General features: G+C 38.5%; 1 protein-coding gene across 1 annotated transcript in view; it reads right to left on the bottom strand.

Moving 5' to 3' along the window:
• The window catches only part of BSN (bassoon presynaptic cytomatrix protein), a 175,605-nt gene that overhangs the window by 140,453 nt on the left and 17,135 nt on the right, over positions 1-18,017 (bottom strand). Inside the window, exon 3 of the mRNA XM_032239080.1 lies at positions 5,915-6,760. Within this exon, the coding sequence (XP_032094971.1) occupies positions 5,915-6,760 (846 nt within the window). The remainder of the gene's footprint in view (positions 1-5,914; positions 6,761-18,017) is intronic.

The raw sequence follows: 18,017 nt of genomic DNA, 5'->3' as shown, positions 1-18,017 counted from the left end.
GATCATAGATTTGAAGATGCTGGATTGGATCCAATTGCTGGAATCAGGAAATAAATAATGTGAAGCTAGACTGTTGAGTATGTCAATGGATGAAGGAAAGAAAGGAAACAATCTAAAAAGTTGAATGAAAGTCTGAATTGTCCACCCCTCCCCCAAAGATAACTCCCCGCCACCACGAGACACAAAAAGCTAGAAAATGTTTGATTTTGAAATGCAAAAAAGTCAATTACAGCATTCTTTTTCTAAATGAGAAAACACCCACACCCACATACATACACAGAAACTATATATGTGTGTGGGGACAGGGATGTACAGTATATAGACACACATACACACATATGTATATATCTAAAACTCACTCTCTCTCTCTCTCTTCATGAATCAAGGAACTTTGATAATTCCCAAACAATGCAAGAACTTGTATATGTACGTATATGTATATTTGTGTGTGTGTGTATGAGAGGGGGGGGGAGGGTTTCGAGCTTAAGCATTGTTGAAAAGACCTGTCAGCTAAAGATATGAAGACCAGTGTATATACATCCCTTCATGCTTTTCCAGTTATTCCACGACTAAATCTGTATTAAAGCACACTTGGTCCTCATTCATTCTTTATGCAATGATTTTATGTTGTTTTAGTTCCAAATCAACATGGAAAGGATGAAGTCTTTAAGACCACTTTGGCCTAAGCATAATTTTGCCTAAATATGCAGTTGAGCCTTTATCTGCACAGTTATGTTTTACTAAGAAAGAACGTCTCACACATCTGCTAAATCATCAACTTTAATTTTTACATCAGCAAGCTTCTTGATCTGAATATTTTTTGTTCATTTTATACTTCTCTCTAGAGCCCTCTTTTCAGGTAGCCATATCACAAGAATTAAAATTTATATATATGATGATAATGATCTAGCATTTAAAAAAATGCACATTAATTACAGGGCATAACCATACTAACCCCCATTAAAACCTACAAAGGCAAGAAAGGATGGGTCAAATTCTTCATTTGTGAGTTAAGAGTCCTGCAGAAAGCCCATAGAAAAGGCTTACAAAGAAATTTTTGTTGCATTTTTTCACCACCATCCTTAGTTAGCCCCGATTTCATATCTTTGCACTGAAGCAAACTAAGACCCGCACAACTAATTCTTAAAAGTCCATGTATGTGAGCTTTGCTATATTCAAAATGGAAGAAAGGGCAGTACCTCTTTTTGTCACACACAGAACAATCCGACCAATTTATCTGATCAATGACTGGAACAATAAATGAGTTGAGCAGCAAAAATTGCATTACAATAATGCAGCATAATGAAAGCCATTTAAATCTGTATAGGGGTGGGTTGCAGGCGGTACGCCCTGGTATGGGCGTACCGGTGCCTGCCCAGAGCACAAGGTACCGTTCCGGTACGGTGCTCCGGAGGGCCCACCCGCCTGCCCATCGTCCTTACCTGTCTTTAAACACTTCGACGCTTCCGCACACGGTGCGTACAGCGCCTGTGTGATGCTCCGCCGAGCAGCTGGAGCGTCGTGGAGTAGTCACTGGAGGGTAAGACGCATGTGCGTGCTGCATGTGTGTGTGCGCATGCTGCATGCATTCATGTGGAGGACACCGGGCCCCGTTGCAACTGTACTGGTTGCAATAGGATCCAGAACCTACTACTGATCTGTATGTACAATTTTAGTTACTTAGCATGTAAATAACTGACTCTGAACATAATGTTTATTCTTCATTATGAAAGTAATTTGTTTACATGCTTTAATAGCTGTAGCAGAAACTTTAACTATATGATATATTATGTTAGGCCTATTGTCTGACAAGGTAAACAAGGGAAACGTTGTCCTGCCATATGTTCCAACAAGGGAGAGTTTAGAGATTGAGAGCTGCTTTGATCATATGAGGAGTATATATTGGGTAGTTTCTATCAGATTTGAATCACAGGGAAAAATTCTTTTGAAGAAAGAAATTTTAGCTATCTACCAGTGAGGGACAACTGGTATAAAACATCATGACTCTTAAAAGAGGCTGAGCAGTGGATATAAGTTAAATACCTTTTTGGTTCACATCTATGATATTATAAATGTTCCTTGATATGATCTGAAATTAAATGTTGTCATTATGTTCTTCAATATCAAGTCATTAGTCTTAACAATTTAAAAGACATGTTCATGTTGTAAGGACAATGACTAGTTAAGAAGGAGGCCAAGAGTGGCATGCTTTTGAATATTAGTAGATACCAGAAGCATTGAAATTGATCTATCAACTGAACCTCAGCAAACCACCTTACAATGAGCTGACTGACAAAGCTTTGGAAACGGTTGTTTATTGCTCACTTAACTTCCATATTGCCCCATCCAAAACTGATTACTTATTTTTTACTACTACAACAAACAAACATGATGACTTGTCTCCGGAATAAAAATTAATGCTGTTTACTTCCAGATGAGCATAGTTAGAACTCAGCTAAAAGAAACTGTCATGCGAGCTAAACTTGTTTCACTGTGCTCTATTATCTGTACATATTCATAAAATATCTTTTATGGAAAAAATACTAATTGTCTGAATTAAATCTGAAACAAATCTGAAACAAAAACGAACCATCTTTCTTTTTACTGCAAAAAAACTTAGTTTTTATATAAAAAGACTGCACAAACAATCTATACCCAAAATTAATAAATAAAAAAAAGAAAAACACAGAGTGACAAAGCTATTTTCTCTACTATATTTGGATGGTAAGCAATTAAAGAAGAGAGAAAAACATTGATTTTTTAAAAAAAAAAACAATATTAGCAAGCAAGTTAAAAAAAGCTGCAACAGGACTTAGATTATTTTGCTGCTTTTTTGCATCAATGAAATCGTTATGAGTAGGTATCAATGTTATTAGAACAACTCGCTCAATACAATAAGCTATGTAAATGTCGGAACTCTCCTTTACTGTATGTATAATTGACGTGTACCATGCATAAAAAAGTTACATCTTTTGCCAGAGTCATCCAACAATGATGTAACACAGCTAAGAATGTGAGATATGGTAAAGAAATCATCACTATAAAAATCAGCACCTGAATTTTTCTCTCCTCCAACAGTCCCAAAGGTGCTTTTTCAGGAGACCACTGGACTTTCTTGTTTTTTCCTTTGAAGACGTTTCACTTTCCATCCAAGAAGCTTCTTCAGCTCTCATAGGTTAGTGGGAAATGGAAGGATCCAGCCAGAACTGAAGAAGCTTCTTGGATGAGAAGCAAAATGTCTTCAAAAGAAAAAATAATAACGTCCAGTGGCCTCCTAAAAAAAGCACCTTTGGGACAACCATGACCTGGATGATTGAGAATCTCTATAGACCTCTCCTCCACAGCTTACAATAGGAACAAAATGTGTGTGCATGGGGGGGAGGGAGTGCCATAATTGTCCTGAATTTAATGGGAATAAAGGAAATAAGGTAATAATTTTTCAGCAGTGCTAATGATTGAACTCTAGGGCTGGTCAAGTAATTCTTGCAGAGATTACATTATTTTTCTGCTGTCAATGGTAATTTTGGCTGATCCAAGAAACTGGCCAACTGGAATCCTATGTGCTCTTCAAAATAGCATTTCCCTTCTGAGAAATACAAGGTAGAATTTGAGCTAACGGAAATGATACAACTTGGAACCAGGCCAGCTAATCATGGATTGGATTTTATGTCCCATTGAAATAACAGATGCTCCAGCAGCATGTAGCACCTACTGCATTGCCTTCCTGCTGCTTCAGTGCTAATTTAGAGCCCATCCGTTGCCCAGTCACCTATACTAGCTCATTGTGCATTACAAGATAGTATTAACAAAAACAGGCACATTTGTAGAGCCATTTCTGATATGATCCTCTGATATAAAAATAAATGATGACCTACAAATAAAAAAAGATTCACTCTGACATGCATCTGAGCCCTACCTTCTCATTTTAATGCTCAGGTTACAATACATTCAGATCAGGGGTGGGTTTCTCGCCCCGTTCCAACCGGTTCGGTTGGAACGGGGACGGCGGTGTCCTCGTGCGCGTGTGCACGCATGCGGCACACGCATGCGTACTAGCGTTTGTGCGATGCTCCAGCTGCTCCTGGAGGATCGCGCATGTGCTGTATGCGTCCTGCGCATGTGTGGAAGCGCAGAACTCGTCAAAACTGGGTAAGGAGCGCGGGCGGGCGGGTGGGCCCTTGGCCGTTCCCGGAAGTTACTTACTTCCGGGTTCGCCGACCAACCGGTTCGCAGGGACCGCCGCGAACCGGTTGAAACCCACCCCTGATTCAGATGTACTCGTAGAGAATCTATACACTCAGTATCAGTTGGTCCTGTTTGGTTCAATGTCATCTTTGTTTCCAAACTAATTTTAAATTTCCGTAGTTTTAAGGATCTTACTCTTTTCCAAGCCTGACCCATCTAAGCAGAATTATCTGGGTTACAGTTTTCAGCTGGTATTCATTTTGCCACCACTCTCATTTTTTCCCTCCTAACCAGGGCTTCAGGAGCAAGGCTAAAAGGATGGAAAATATCTAGTTAAGATTTTTGCCTATCAATAAAAATATATGGACAGTTTAAACAAACATTTTGGCAGTCAGTCAGAAGAGGCTAGGCCTTTTGAAATGAGTTATCAGCTTATAATCTCCAGGGCACCAACTAGCACTAAAATGTCTTCTTATAATAGTATTTAGTTTATTACAAATAAAGAAGAGCAAAGAAAAATACCTGTGGGTATTAGGTTTAAAGGAAATGATTAAGAGCAAGTGTAAACAAAAGAACAATGACTAAGCTCATCCAGGATGGAGATTGACTCTCAGGGAATCAGGCAAAGGCTTTAAGCATATTTGAAATCGAATAAAATAATAGTTTCACTCAAGTACTTACTACACCTAGACATCTGGGTGGCTTCAAATCCTTCTGGCATCCTGGAGGATTATATTCCACAACCCTAAAATGGATTTAAAATTGTTTCTTTCTCTCCTAATGAGCTGCTTCCTCAGAAGATTCCAAAAATAAATAAATCATACAGCAAAATTTTTGATGCCAGCTATTTAACCTCAAGGAAGTGATGAGTTGTGTTTGCTTTGGGATTTAACCAACTGTCCCTCCTGAGTTTCATTACTGGAGGATGCGTTCGACTGAAAGGCCATTATTGTCTATTTTGATATAACGGAGTCCAATGAACCCTCTAGCAAAGTTCATTATAGAGTCATAATTACAGAATAACCATTCATTTTTGTTTCTTTTTGAAAGACTTCTTTTTATAGTTTCTTCCTTTCTTTATAACTTCCCTTGTTGTTTATTTGTCCTTTCTTTCTTTTTTTGTATTAAACTAATACTGCAAAACAAGAGAGTAGCATTCACAAAGAGGATAAAAAAGTATTACTGATGAGTATAACATTGTTATGCTTACTGCGCTAACTTTCCCTATATAACAATGCATCAGATTCTAGCAATACTTGATTAGTTTTTCATGTGAATTGTTTCACTTATAGATAAACGAAAACAGTCATACTAACTTCCTGGCAATTCTGCCATTCATCCCACTTTGGGTTCCCTATTGAAAACATAACATCATCAATACACAAGTCATGGTCACGTTTAAAGCTGACAGCTTTAAGCAATATCAAATGACAGACAAGTCAGTGCCACATTTCAAGGCCAAAATTTACATCTCTTTCAATCTGAAGATGTCAATGTGGTGATTTTTAATTTCCTGCTGCCACTGTATTCTGGCCCATTCCCTCACCACTAAAAAAAACTTCCAGAGATTAGCCCTACTAAGCTCCATTTCAACGGTAGCAAAATGGAAATCTGCAAAAAATGGCTTCCATTATGCCTTTATTTTCCTACCAGCATAACGGCAACTTGCACCTTAAAATCAGTTCATACAATTCTGGTCATTTATATATATATAAAAGACTTTTCTTACCTCTACCACATGAGGTGTTGGGTTGAATCCACACATGTTGCAGACCTGCTGCTTACAGGATGTGCAGGTATTATAATTGGGGGGCTCTCCAGAGCCCACGTTTATCTCCGCTTTGCAGAGGGGGCATAAAACCCTTTCTTTCGGCACTTCCTTTGGCTTGGTTACTTGTTCTGCTTTCGCTTGCTTTGCAGCTGGGACAGTTCCAGGCTTACTCTGCGTTCCAGGTCCAGTGCTTGGAGCCTTAGGGCCAGCTTCTTTGCTGGCATCACTGAAGACAATTTTTGGAGGCACTTTGCCAGGAGACTGTTGACTTGGTGGAGTGGCCTCTGGCTGGACAGACATGAGTGTGCTTGCCTGGGTCAGGAGGGAAGCTCCAAATCCAAAAAGCTTCCCAGTGAGGCCCTCTTGGGTTTGTTCTTGAGCCCCCACAGCACTGGGAGGAGGGACCGGAGTCTTACCTGGGGAGTCTCCTACAATCTTTCTCTGATCAATGGATGAAGGCTTTGCTTGTTGATGCTGAGGGGAAGACTTCATCACTTCCTGAGGAGCAGCAGGTTTTGGCTGGACTTGGCTGGGTGGTTCTCTCTGGGGTGAGGCTGGGGGATGTTTGGGGGATGGAGGCTGCATGGTTGCAGCACTTGGCCTGGGCCCTGGCTGCATAGTTCTGGGTTGTTTCTCTGGTCCTGTTGCCGCCTGTGGCTGTGGTTGTGGCTGTTTGGCGGGGGAATGGGAAGGAGAAAGGGAAGGAGAATGCAATTGCTGCTGACTTTTGGAGCGGGGTGCTGTGGTCATGTCCATTCCCAAAGCTCTCTGCATCTGGCAATTTAAACATAGCCATTCTTTAACCTAGGAGACAATAATAAAACAGAGTAACCAATCAGCAGCGAATGCAAAATTGTCATTAAACTGCAGATTCTGATGCACCTGATATGCCTATGCACATATGGAATATTGCCTTTTACTCATTAAACTAAATAAAACATATCTGAACCTCTTCATAGGTCTTAAAGGTATTTTGTTGCAAGTCATTTGTCCTTTTTGGGAGCTGTTATCTGAAGGCTTCTATTATTTCCTCTAATGCATCCAGCGTGTGTATTTCTCTGAGCTGGTTCTTATTTCTGATGGTTTCCATCTGACCATATTAGGAATATAGCCTGTCACTCTAACCCTTTTCCAAGGTGCTGTGACATCAGTCATAAAGTAGCCTCAATGGAGGCTTCACTTCAATAGATAGTTATAAGGGCAGCAACTACAAGAATGATTTGTGGCCCATTGGGCTTGCTTGTCTTACCTCAAAAGATACTTTGGCAAAGGCAGAATTACACCAGCAGCAATGTACAAAAATCACATTATTTGGGCCTAGTACAACCAGTTTCTGCCTTTAGATTCCTAAAATTATGAAAGATTGTAAGCCCAGCAATCTTTCTGAAGCAAATAGTTGTGATATTTTTTCAGTTGGCTGTGCACTCAGTATAGAAAGCAAGGCACATCATCACGCAATAAACCCCCTAGATACAAAAAGAAAGCGGTGGCATGTTTTGGCTAAGCAGTAATAAATGAATTGTCTTCCCCCATGAGGAATATACCAATGACATAGCAATATCTGAATCAAGTTAATTAAAGAGGCTGCTTAGGAGCCACAAATCTATTGATTCTTGGAATCCCCAAGATAAAACGTGGCTATATGAGTGTTAATATGCAACATAGTTAAATAATCACAATTATTTATAAACTGGTGGGTTTCTTTTCCCCAAGCAAGCACTTGTAGTCTTAAAAATCTGTATGATAATAAGATTTGCAAAATGGCAAAAGAATAACTGAGAACATTACAGTTAACAGAGATAGTTGGGAAAGTGGCAAAAGGTTCACATCGTCTCCATGTTTAAAACATAACAAGTCTAAACCCATCCTTACCCTCACATCCTTCTATTTTCTCTGATCTAATCCTGTTAGTTTCTCAGCCCATTCAGGCCTTCTTTCTATCACAACTGGAGTATGCTCACCATATAGTTAAGCTCCACTTCACTTTTAGAAGCTAAAGGGGGCACACAAAATGACTCAGTTACACATATATCAAATAGATCTATCTATAGAATCATACTCAAACTGCATTCAAATGTTGCCTGCACTATTAAGAAATGTGCACAGATCTAATCCATACAATGAAATTATGTCTGTTTGATACTTTGCAACCTTCAATAGGGCAAAATGGTGTGTTGTAGAACAATATGGTTTGAATCAATGTACCTCAAACCTAACTTACAGAATGCGCCCAAAATATGAGATCCATGACTCCTGTGGGATTGAAATTTGGCATAGTTGTTGCCAGTTCAGAGCCACCATACCTGAAGGTTTCATGGCACAAAGAGGGCATATCTTCACCCTCTTTGATCCCTGCGCCCAAACAATTGATGACAAGGCTCAACAGGTGACCAGCCATTGGCTGCTTTTCAACCAAAGCTGAAATTCAAAATCTCTCAATAGGGTTGGCCCATGAAGGAAGAATGAGGGAATGATTCAAATACCCTGTGGCAAAGTAAAGCTGGTTGGGAGATGCTGAGTGTGCCCTATTCCTTCTGGGAGGAAGGGGGCCCTTGAGAACATGGTGGAATTGGAGAAGGGGAATTTCCTTCAGTGTTCATGGATTCCTTTGTTCACCCTCCACACAACAAAATGATCAGTTCTACAGATCAGCCAAGTGGGAGGAGGGGAAATTAGAGGAGGATGCTTCAGTGGGGCTCCTATGAGGGTGCCTGCTTATATTATATGTGGAAAGAGAAAGTATGAGGGAGAATGTGATCAGCTAAGGCTGGTTAGGTGTCACTGGGACACACCAGAATGTCTTTGATACAGAGATACAGCTTTCCTTGTGGTCCGTTGCTCCCTTTGTTCCCCCCCACTTCAGCAATGTAGGGGGCAGTACTATAGGTCAGCTGAACAGGACAAGGAAGAAGCTTCACTGGGGCTCTCCTGAGGGTCATGAGGGAAGGAGAAATGGTGCAAGCCTATATTATATGGGGAAGAATAACCTAACATGTTGTTGAGTTATCTATAAGGCTGATCAGAATCCATAGAAGTACTTGTGAGATCATAACTTTAAAACGCAATACAAGAAAGTGAAACACAGCCACCTCACCAGATTCTCCCACTACCCACTGTTTCCTTTTTTTTTTAACAGTGATGATCCCATGGGAAAGAAGTTTTCTGGAGACTCCACAAACTCTTGACATTGTACCCCTCCAGTTTTCTTCTCCCAGTTCTGATTTTCAAACATACTTTCCTGTTTGTTCTCTTGCTCTCTAGTGAGCCACAGTAGCACAGTGGTTAGAGTGCAGTACTGCAGGCTACTTCTGCTGCCTGCCGGCTGCCTGCAATTTGGCAGTTGAAATCTCACCAGGCTCAAAGTTGACTCAGCTTTCCATCCTTCCAAGGTGGGTAAAATGAGGACCCAAATTGTTAGGGGCAATATGCTGACTCTGTAAACCGCCTCGAGAGGGATGTAAAGTGGTATATAAGTCTAAGTGCTATTGCTATTGCTCCAATGGCATGGAGTATGCTACAGAACAAAGCTGTAGTTATGGCTGGCTCCTCATTTTTCTACAAGGTCTGCCTCTCAGAGACATGTGTGATTTTGAGTTGAAAGAGACACGTTTGGATTCTGGACCTAATGAGCTAGTCTTAACAGCATCTACTTTATTGTATTGTATTTTAAAGTTATGATCAGTAGACATGGTCATTGAAAGCATGGCTTTCTATTCTGCTTGGCTTTATATATAGCTAGAGAATCCATGACCTGATAGATCATCCCCCCTCCCTATACTATAGGCTTCCATGATTTGTCCATGGTTGTTAAAGGAAACAGGTGCAAGAAGCATTTTATTAAAAGTCTTAACCAGCCTGTTGTAATGCAAGTCATTTAGCCTATTTCTTTGGATACATAAATCTTTTATTTTTATTATTTTTTAAAAAATATTGGAAACTACAAAATCATATAAACAAAATGATTCAACAAGGAGGTCAGAGTCTAATTCCATAGCTACCCATCAAGTTAAGATACCAGGTGACAGTGTTCAGGAAGATCACCGCCTGAGAATTACAGCCAGTCAGAAAAGGTTATGTTTGTTCTATGGTTTTAGTATGAGAAAAAATATTATTCCTATGAACAGTTAGACACCTGTGAGCTAATTTGTCTTCATTTGGTGAATAAATTGTTTCTTTTATCCTATTAGAATAATTACAATAAATCAAGAAATAGAAATAAGAACAAAAGGCAGAGCAGGCATGCTTATTATTTCTATCCTATCAAGACCACTTGATATAGGCAAAATCAAACTATCCCCTATGATTTACATTGTACAGTCACACATATGTGCATTATAAGCACCTGCTATGCCAGTTGGCATCCCCCAATATACAACAGTCTCTGAAACAGGATCTTATCTGCCAGACTTCCCATCTTACTGACCTAGCAGCTAGTAATGGTTTTAGCTAGCAAGAAAACTGCAAACACTCTTCTAAGGCAGCAGCAAGGAAGATGTTCCTGCTGAAAGGAGTGTCAAGCACTAGATTGCAATCCATCTGTGCAACCCACACCCCTCAATCTAGCTTTACCTGGTAAACATGCAGTTTGTCTGCATTACAAAAGACAGATGGAGGAGGGGAGATTGGTGCAGAAAATGGGGTGGGTAAAGAAGAAACACCCACATCCCACCTGCTCTTTCTTTCAGAACAGCTTCTTCACAAACAAGTTTCTTTCGTATCATTTTTTAAAAACAAGGAGGACACTGAAAATTATGTTGCCCTTAAAGTAAACCTTCATACTTCAGAGGAGTCCTATTTTTGCACTGGTATGTTCACATTTTGAGATTATGTTGTTTTTTTTTAATGGCCATTCCACTCCTATGAATGTTTGCTTGAAACAAAGGGCCATTGAAATCAGTAGGTTTGCTTCTAAAATAGGAAGATTGTTGGCAAAAGGAAGACATGTCTTCTTTTTTCTCCATAAGTTCTCCATTTGGCATTCACAGCCTTACAATCAAATAGTGTCAGGCATTTCTAGTATCTCTTTTTAAAGTAGTTTTCCCCCAGTGCAGTACTTTTCAATAAGTGCTAACTCAAGTTAACAAGCTCTGCTCTATAACCTTAATCAGATGATTAGGACCTTCTCTCTGTTGCCTGAAACTGACCAGACCTTAATCAGGTACATACTGAAGGCTTTTGCCTCCTACTTTAGCACATTCCTGTCACTGAAAAACAGGTTTTCTGATGAGTTACAGCAACAGTATCAAATAACCTTATTGCAGAGTTCATGTAAAATTTAAACAAATTTTGAATTACAATCAAGGCAATTGATTTAAAGCAATTACAATTATTTTTGTACTATTTAACATGAAAAGGAGACTGCTCGATCAAAAAGACTGCTATTTTTACTCCATTGACAAAATATCATTCTTACTAACCTTTAGTTTTTTACATATAGATGAGTTCTTCCCTGATATGGACTATTCTTTAAAGTAAAATTAGTTACAACATATTCCCAGTAATTTTGAAGATCTAGTTTCTTGCTGAAGCATGTTTATTCACTAACAAATAGAATATGGAGGGAGCAGAGGTGGGTTCCTACCAGTTCGCACCAGTTCAGTAGAACCGGTTCGTCAAATCTACCGAACCAGTTAGAAGAGGTTCCACCAGAAAGCAGGCCACACCTACAGAAGAGGTTCCAAATTTTTTTGAAACCCACCACACACACACACAGACAGACAGACAGACAGACAGACAGACAGACAGACTGACTCACACAGAGAGAGAAAGAGAAAGAGAAAGAAAAGAAGAAAGAAAAAAAAGAAAAAAAGAAAGAAAAAGTGAGAGAGAGATGAAAGAAAAAAAGGAAAAAGGGACAGAGACAAAAGGAGAGAGAGAGAGAGAGGGAGGGAGGGAGGGAGAGAGAGAGAGAGAAAACACATGGCCGGCAACCCACTCCCACCAGGTCACATGGCCAGCAACCCACTCCCACAAAGGAGGCCACACCTACAGAGTAGGTTCAAATTTTTTTGAAACCCACCACTGGGAGGGAGGGAGGGAGGGAAGGAGAAGGAGACATCTATGTAGATAGTCCCTTTCCTTACAGAAACTGCTGCAAATTCAGGCCTTCCAATTAAGTTGCCATTTAGACCAACTCTTTGAGTTCATCAAGAAATAGTCCTGTGATTTGATGCCTCACACTTTTCCTGTTTAGCTGTCCCATGTTCATAGCTCTGAGGAAAGATTAAAAGGTCTGAGAATGTGCATTTGTTTATTGGTATTTCTCTCTTTGCAAGTAAGAAATGTGAAAATATTGTTCCACAGTTCAGTCTTTGAAATCAGCACAAAGGCATTTTAGCTACGTTTGCTTTGGAAACTTCTTTTTATTTTACTATCTTGACAAACAACACAATCACCTTGAAAGAATATAAGTCATCTTAGTCAAGACAACAGTGTTGAGGTGTTTTCAGTGTTTTGGGAATGAGCCAAGGGATAGGCACCTGAATGAGCAACAGCCTTTGGGACTCTGAAAATCATTCTCTGTCGCAAAATTCAAATAACAACTTGGGAGAAAAGAGGTTGGCCTGAAGGCAACAAGAATCACTGGTGCTCAAAATTGTTTTCATTCATTGGTCCCCTAGGCCTGGAGCAAAACAAGCCTATAAAGACATTGGATTTTTGTACATGATGATAGTGGGGAGAACTTAGCTGAAGCATGTAGCAGTAAAGTAATGTCATTCGCCATAAATGAAAAGAACAAATCCTGTAAAAATATTACATAGAATAATGTAAATTGACCATGCTTCTATAAATCCTATTACTTGCATGCAATACAAAATTGGGACATCCTTTTATAATCAGTTTTGTTGTTTTGCTGTTTGTAAACATGCTTGCCCAAAAGTAATGCTGAAGATAGTTTGGAAACTCCTCATAAGAAACTATGTTACATCTAAGGACTTGAATATTCTGTCTACATCACTATTCTGTGTTAAACTGAGGTCCGAGCTGACCTCAATGTAATGAGAACTGTATACCTTGCTATTTATTTGTAAGGCCAGCTTTCTACACATACTGTAAATACTTCCATTTTCTCTCAGGAAACTTTGACCTACTTTTAACTTGCACTACTATAATTCATAAATGATGCATTTGCACCTCTTGTCATTACAGCCTTTCTAGATAATGTAGGTGAAGACACTCTTCTAAGCTGCTAAGGCCAGATGCAATTTTCAACTCACAGGCATCCATGGATCGTACAAAAGGGCAAGTGAGGATAATATAAATATAGCAGAATGGTGAAGAACATTGCAAAACAATAAAGTTCCTATCCAATCTTGCAACGTCACCAAAATAAATGGGAAAATAGTGAAACTTAGTGAATTTTCCCCCATCAAGCTTCCATTTTGGATGAAGAGATTTAATTGGGGGGAGAGATGCTTTCCCAAATGTGCACAAGACCTTTGATAAAATTATAAAGCAATATTTAAAAAGAGAGTATTCATCAGTGTAACATAAACTCCCAGCAAAACCTAAGAATGTGTTTCTCTATTCCCAAACAGCAGTCAGTGGTCAGAAATTATGGGAGCTACCATATAACGTTTGGAGAGCTACAAGCTTCCTGTATCTCACCTAGAACTTTTAAAACTTGTAAAATCTAAAAATCCTATCCATCTGACAAGTGCAAAGAATGAGCAGTTAGAGTGAGAGTTAGTTTTCCTCGCTACAGTAACATTTGCGTTCTCAGAGACCTATCCAAATTCACATCATTTATTAAAATGTTCTATATCAGGAGTGTCAAACTCACAGCTTGCAGGCCAGATATGTCATGTGCTGGCCACAACCATCCCTGTTTTAGCGAAGGGGAAAAAAGTTGTGATGTGTCACATGATGACAACTTGTCGTCGGGATTTTCACACCCCTGTTCTATATGGTTTTGCTGCTGGGTGGTTAGAGTTGAGTTTTGGTATGTTATTTATTTGTTTATTCTATTTGGAGACCTCCTGACTCCCAAGAGAATCTGGGTGGCTTCCAACACATACAAAGAGAAAGAAAACCAAACAGTTAAAAAAGCGTGTGTGTTTGGAAGAGTTAAACAATCAAACATTCTAAAAATCAGCAAAAAGTAACCAAAACCTGGCAATCATCTGGGTGTAGAACCATATTTTTAATTATTTCCAAAGTAGCTGGAGTATGGGAGCCATACAAATCTCTAGAATTAGGATAAAAAAGAAGTGCAAAAAAAGGCAAATAAACTCATTTATCTAGTAAATAAGTGTGTAAATAAATTTTAGCGACACTTAGCAAAATACATTTAGAAACTACTTATGTAATTTTATATTGCTTTTAAAAGGCAACATTTCTTATAAGTATTCTGGTAAAATTCCATTTCATAAAAAAGGGCATACAAAACAGGGAAGAGACTTCTCTGTAAAGGTAGCATTAAAATATATTTTTTCTTTGCCATTCTTAAACTAAACTAGATAAGGCCGCAGTGATCGTAAATCTGTTTAGATGTGACAGAATCATAAATGACGGAAACTGTACAAGTCCTCTTAGTATTATTTACACGCTCAGTTGACAGCACTATAAAACTCCTAAGAACTGTGAAAATCTCTCCAGATAAACTGTAAAATTCCTTAAACCTGTTTGCTGCAGCATTACATTTCCCAGGCATGATAATGCAGAGAACAGGAAGGCAAGAAGGATTAATTAACCCTTAAAACCCTTCCAAACCATTGTCTGAAAAATTGCTGAATCCAGCCCCGCCCCCCCTTCCACCAACTGATTGTAATTCTGAGCGTATCAATCTACCTTGGTAGTCAGTTCTCTTGATAACCTTGTGGTTGACTATCATCATCATCATGAAGCAAAATGTTTAAGTAGTGTTAATACCAAGAGCTAAATCCAAGTTAGTTTAAAAAGGAAATTATTCTGAGGAAAGCAGAATCACAAGCCATACATAGCATCACAGCTTTCCCTTCTGGGATATTAGTGTTATGCAAAAGAGATAGAAAGCAAAAATAATAAAAAAAAATCTAGTCATGAAGTAAGAAAAAGAGAGGAAATATGGCTACATCTAGTTTATCTCAACACTGTTCACTATAACACTTCCTGTCTTCCTATCCTTGCAAACAATCCTTGCCTCTACCACATTCATTATACTACTCTTTGTTTCCAAATTTCTCTTTTTTTTTTAGGATCTTACAGCAACTCATGATGGTGATATTCTTGCTTTTGCCTTCCTTCTCAGTCCATTCACTTTTCCTTGATATCTTTGGCTTGTAATTCAGTTCTCATTCATTTATTCAAGTCATATTTATTCAACATCCATGTCTTGGTCATATCTCTTCTGGTTTTACAACACAAACCTAAGTACCCATTCTCATTGCCTTTCATTTATTTTTATGTTTCTTCTAACATATTCAACTCTCTATTCCATGTAACAAATGAAGTAGAAGTATGTTCTTATTCATACCCATTTAACACCATTTAATTCTATTTTTCTTCTCTCTATACAATTACACAGCTCTTTCATACATTAATTTTCAGATACATGCTCACTGCTGCATTATACAATCAACCTAACATTTGCTGCAAATAATTCAGAATCTCAACCAAAGCGCTGTCTGTAAACAAACATCTAAATCTCCATCAGTACATCTCTACCTTCTTCATAGCATTTTTATGTTTTAATTCATAAATACATTAAACAACTCAGACGAGATTATACATTCTTGTCTTATTCACTATTCTGGGTTGAATCACTTGCTAAGCATTCCATTTATTCTCACTTGACTTCCAACATAAACCATTCTTATCATATTCAATAAGTAATTTGCAACTCTTTATTTGTGCAAAACATTCCATAATTCAAATTAATTTCTGGAAATGAACAAATGAGCAATAAACTCTCTTTTCCACATTCATACACTTGTCAATGAAAAAAAAGGCCTATGGTCATCTGGCTGACTGAACAGCACTTCTCTAATTTTGTTCACTGCTATATCTTTGTAACCCTTTGAAGAGAATTCTGCTGCCAAGCCATTCTTAGACACACTTAACATTCTAATCTCTTTCAAGTTTTTGCATTGATCCAGCTATCTTTGCGCCAGTATAATGGAACAACAGCAGCATTCTTCTAATTGTCAGACACAGATGAAGTCTTCATACACACATTAAACACAGCTACATCATAAGCAAACCACATTCATGCTTTAATGTTGTAACACTACTCCAGTTGCATTATCTGTCACTGCTGCCTAAGCATTTTCCAGTGCTTTCGCAGAATTTATGACTTCCATTAATCCCCTCCCCCCCTTGGACATGAACTTATATAGCATCTGTTTCTATGTTCCTGAATATTTCTATTTAAAGTCAAGAAATGGCTTAAAGTTACACTGGTTAATATTCTCCATCAAACTGATATTTTACAGAATATTTCTGTAAAAATATTCTTTTTCTCCCACAATGAATAGAACCTGTTCCTTGTTTCCATTCATTCTCTACTAACCAAATATCTGCTTTAATACGTTTCTCCTATTCTGATTTTTTGCAGCAATCATTCCTTTGCATGCATTGTCTCATCCCAAGCATCTTTAACTTATCCTTTCATCAATCACTCTTTTTCATGCATCCATTATTGTAATTCCACAGGCTTCTATGACATTTGTAGGTTTATTCTTTCAACTCTCTTCAGTGGAATGTCCACATTTTTCTTTCCATTTATTCTGTTGTAAAATTAACCAATATTTCAATTCTTTTCTATACAAAGCTGATTCTTTCTCATTTTTGCTGTAATTCCTTTCACTTCTTCGCATGTTCCTTTTTCCAAGATGTTCCTTTGACACTATTAAAAATGGTCTGTTCAACATTCAGATTCCTTTATATGATTATTTCAGTCTTTCATTATGAAAAGATTGAGTGATGCTTAGATTTATACTTCTTCCTTTCCTATATGCATGTATTAACAAATATGGCTAAATTATGTATTTATGAAATGAACACATCTTTCTCTAAGCAGGTTCCAGTAAACAATCCCCATTCTAATTCATTCACAAATCTTCAAGTGGCCCAGTAAGTTTTCCCATATGTCCTGGTCTCATATCCACCAACCAGTTAATTAACAAAGCAGTATTTATCTTGCAAATCACATTCATTCAGAATTTGCACAACTGAGCTGAAACCATATCTCTGATTTTTTTAATTGTAACTATTAACTGAAGCATTTCACTAACTTAAAAGCATGAATTCTGAGATTTTTACAGGCTGAGCTGTGGTGGTGCAGTGGTTAGAATGCAGTACTGCAGCTACTTCTGCTGACTGCCAGCTACCTGCAATTTGGCAGTTTGAATCTCATCAGGCTCAAGGTTGACTCAGCCTTCCATCCTCCGAGGCCGGTAAAATGAGGGCCCAGATTGTTGGAGGGCCGTAAAACACTGTGAAGTGGTATCTAAGTCTAAGTGCTATTGCTATTGACAAGAATCTAGAGCATAACATTATGTTAGTAATTTTATTAATATCACTTATTATTATGCAAGTTAGTTTCTATTATGCATTTTAGTATTTTCATTCTTAAATAAGTTTACATCTTCACTCAAGAAGATGAGAATACCTTCATTCGTTTTTATTATGACTTTTCTTTTTCATTTAGTTTCAGAAACACACATCAGATCTATCTTCTCTCTTCTCCTTCCCTCTTCACTGTTTTCCTTCCTTCATTCCTCCCTCCCTCCCTCCCTCCCTCCCTTCATCACAATTTTCCATATGCCCATCATGTTTCACTCATGCCCATCATTTATCCATACATTCAGGGTTTTTTTCTCCAGATATTTTTCAAAAATAGGCAGAAAGTTTAGAATAGGTTACCAGCCTTAGTTATACCTGCGCCTTATGCACAATTCTAATAGTGTGGACTGGCCAGTTCTGACATTTTGGGTCCCTGAGTCTGGGATGAGGGATGGCATGCATTATTCCCAGCATAAGTTGGGAAGGGTGTGGAGGGGTGCGTAATAGGTGCTGCAAGGCTTGGGGAAGGCATGCAGAGGACTGTGGGTTAGGGAGGGTCCATAGGGTTGGAGAAGAG

This window comes from Thamnophis elegans, chromosome 2, assembly GCF_009769535.1.
Source record: "Thamnophis elegans isolate rThaEle1 chromosome 2, rThaEle1.pri, whole genome shotgun sequence".
In the NCBI taxonomy this organism is placed as follows: Eukaryota; Metazoa; Chordata; class Lepidosauria; order Squamata; family Colubridae; genus Thamnophis; species Thamnophis elegans.
Note: the sequence above shows the minus strand (reverse complement) of the source record. Positions and strands in the feature narration are given on the sequence as shown.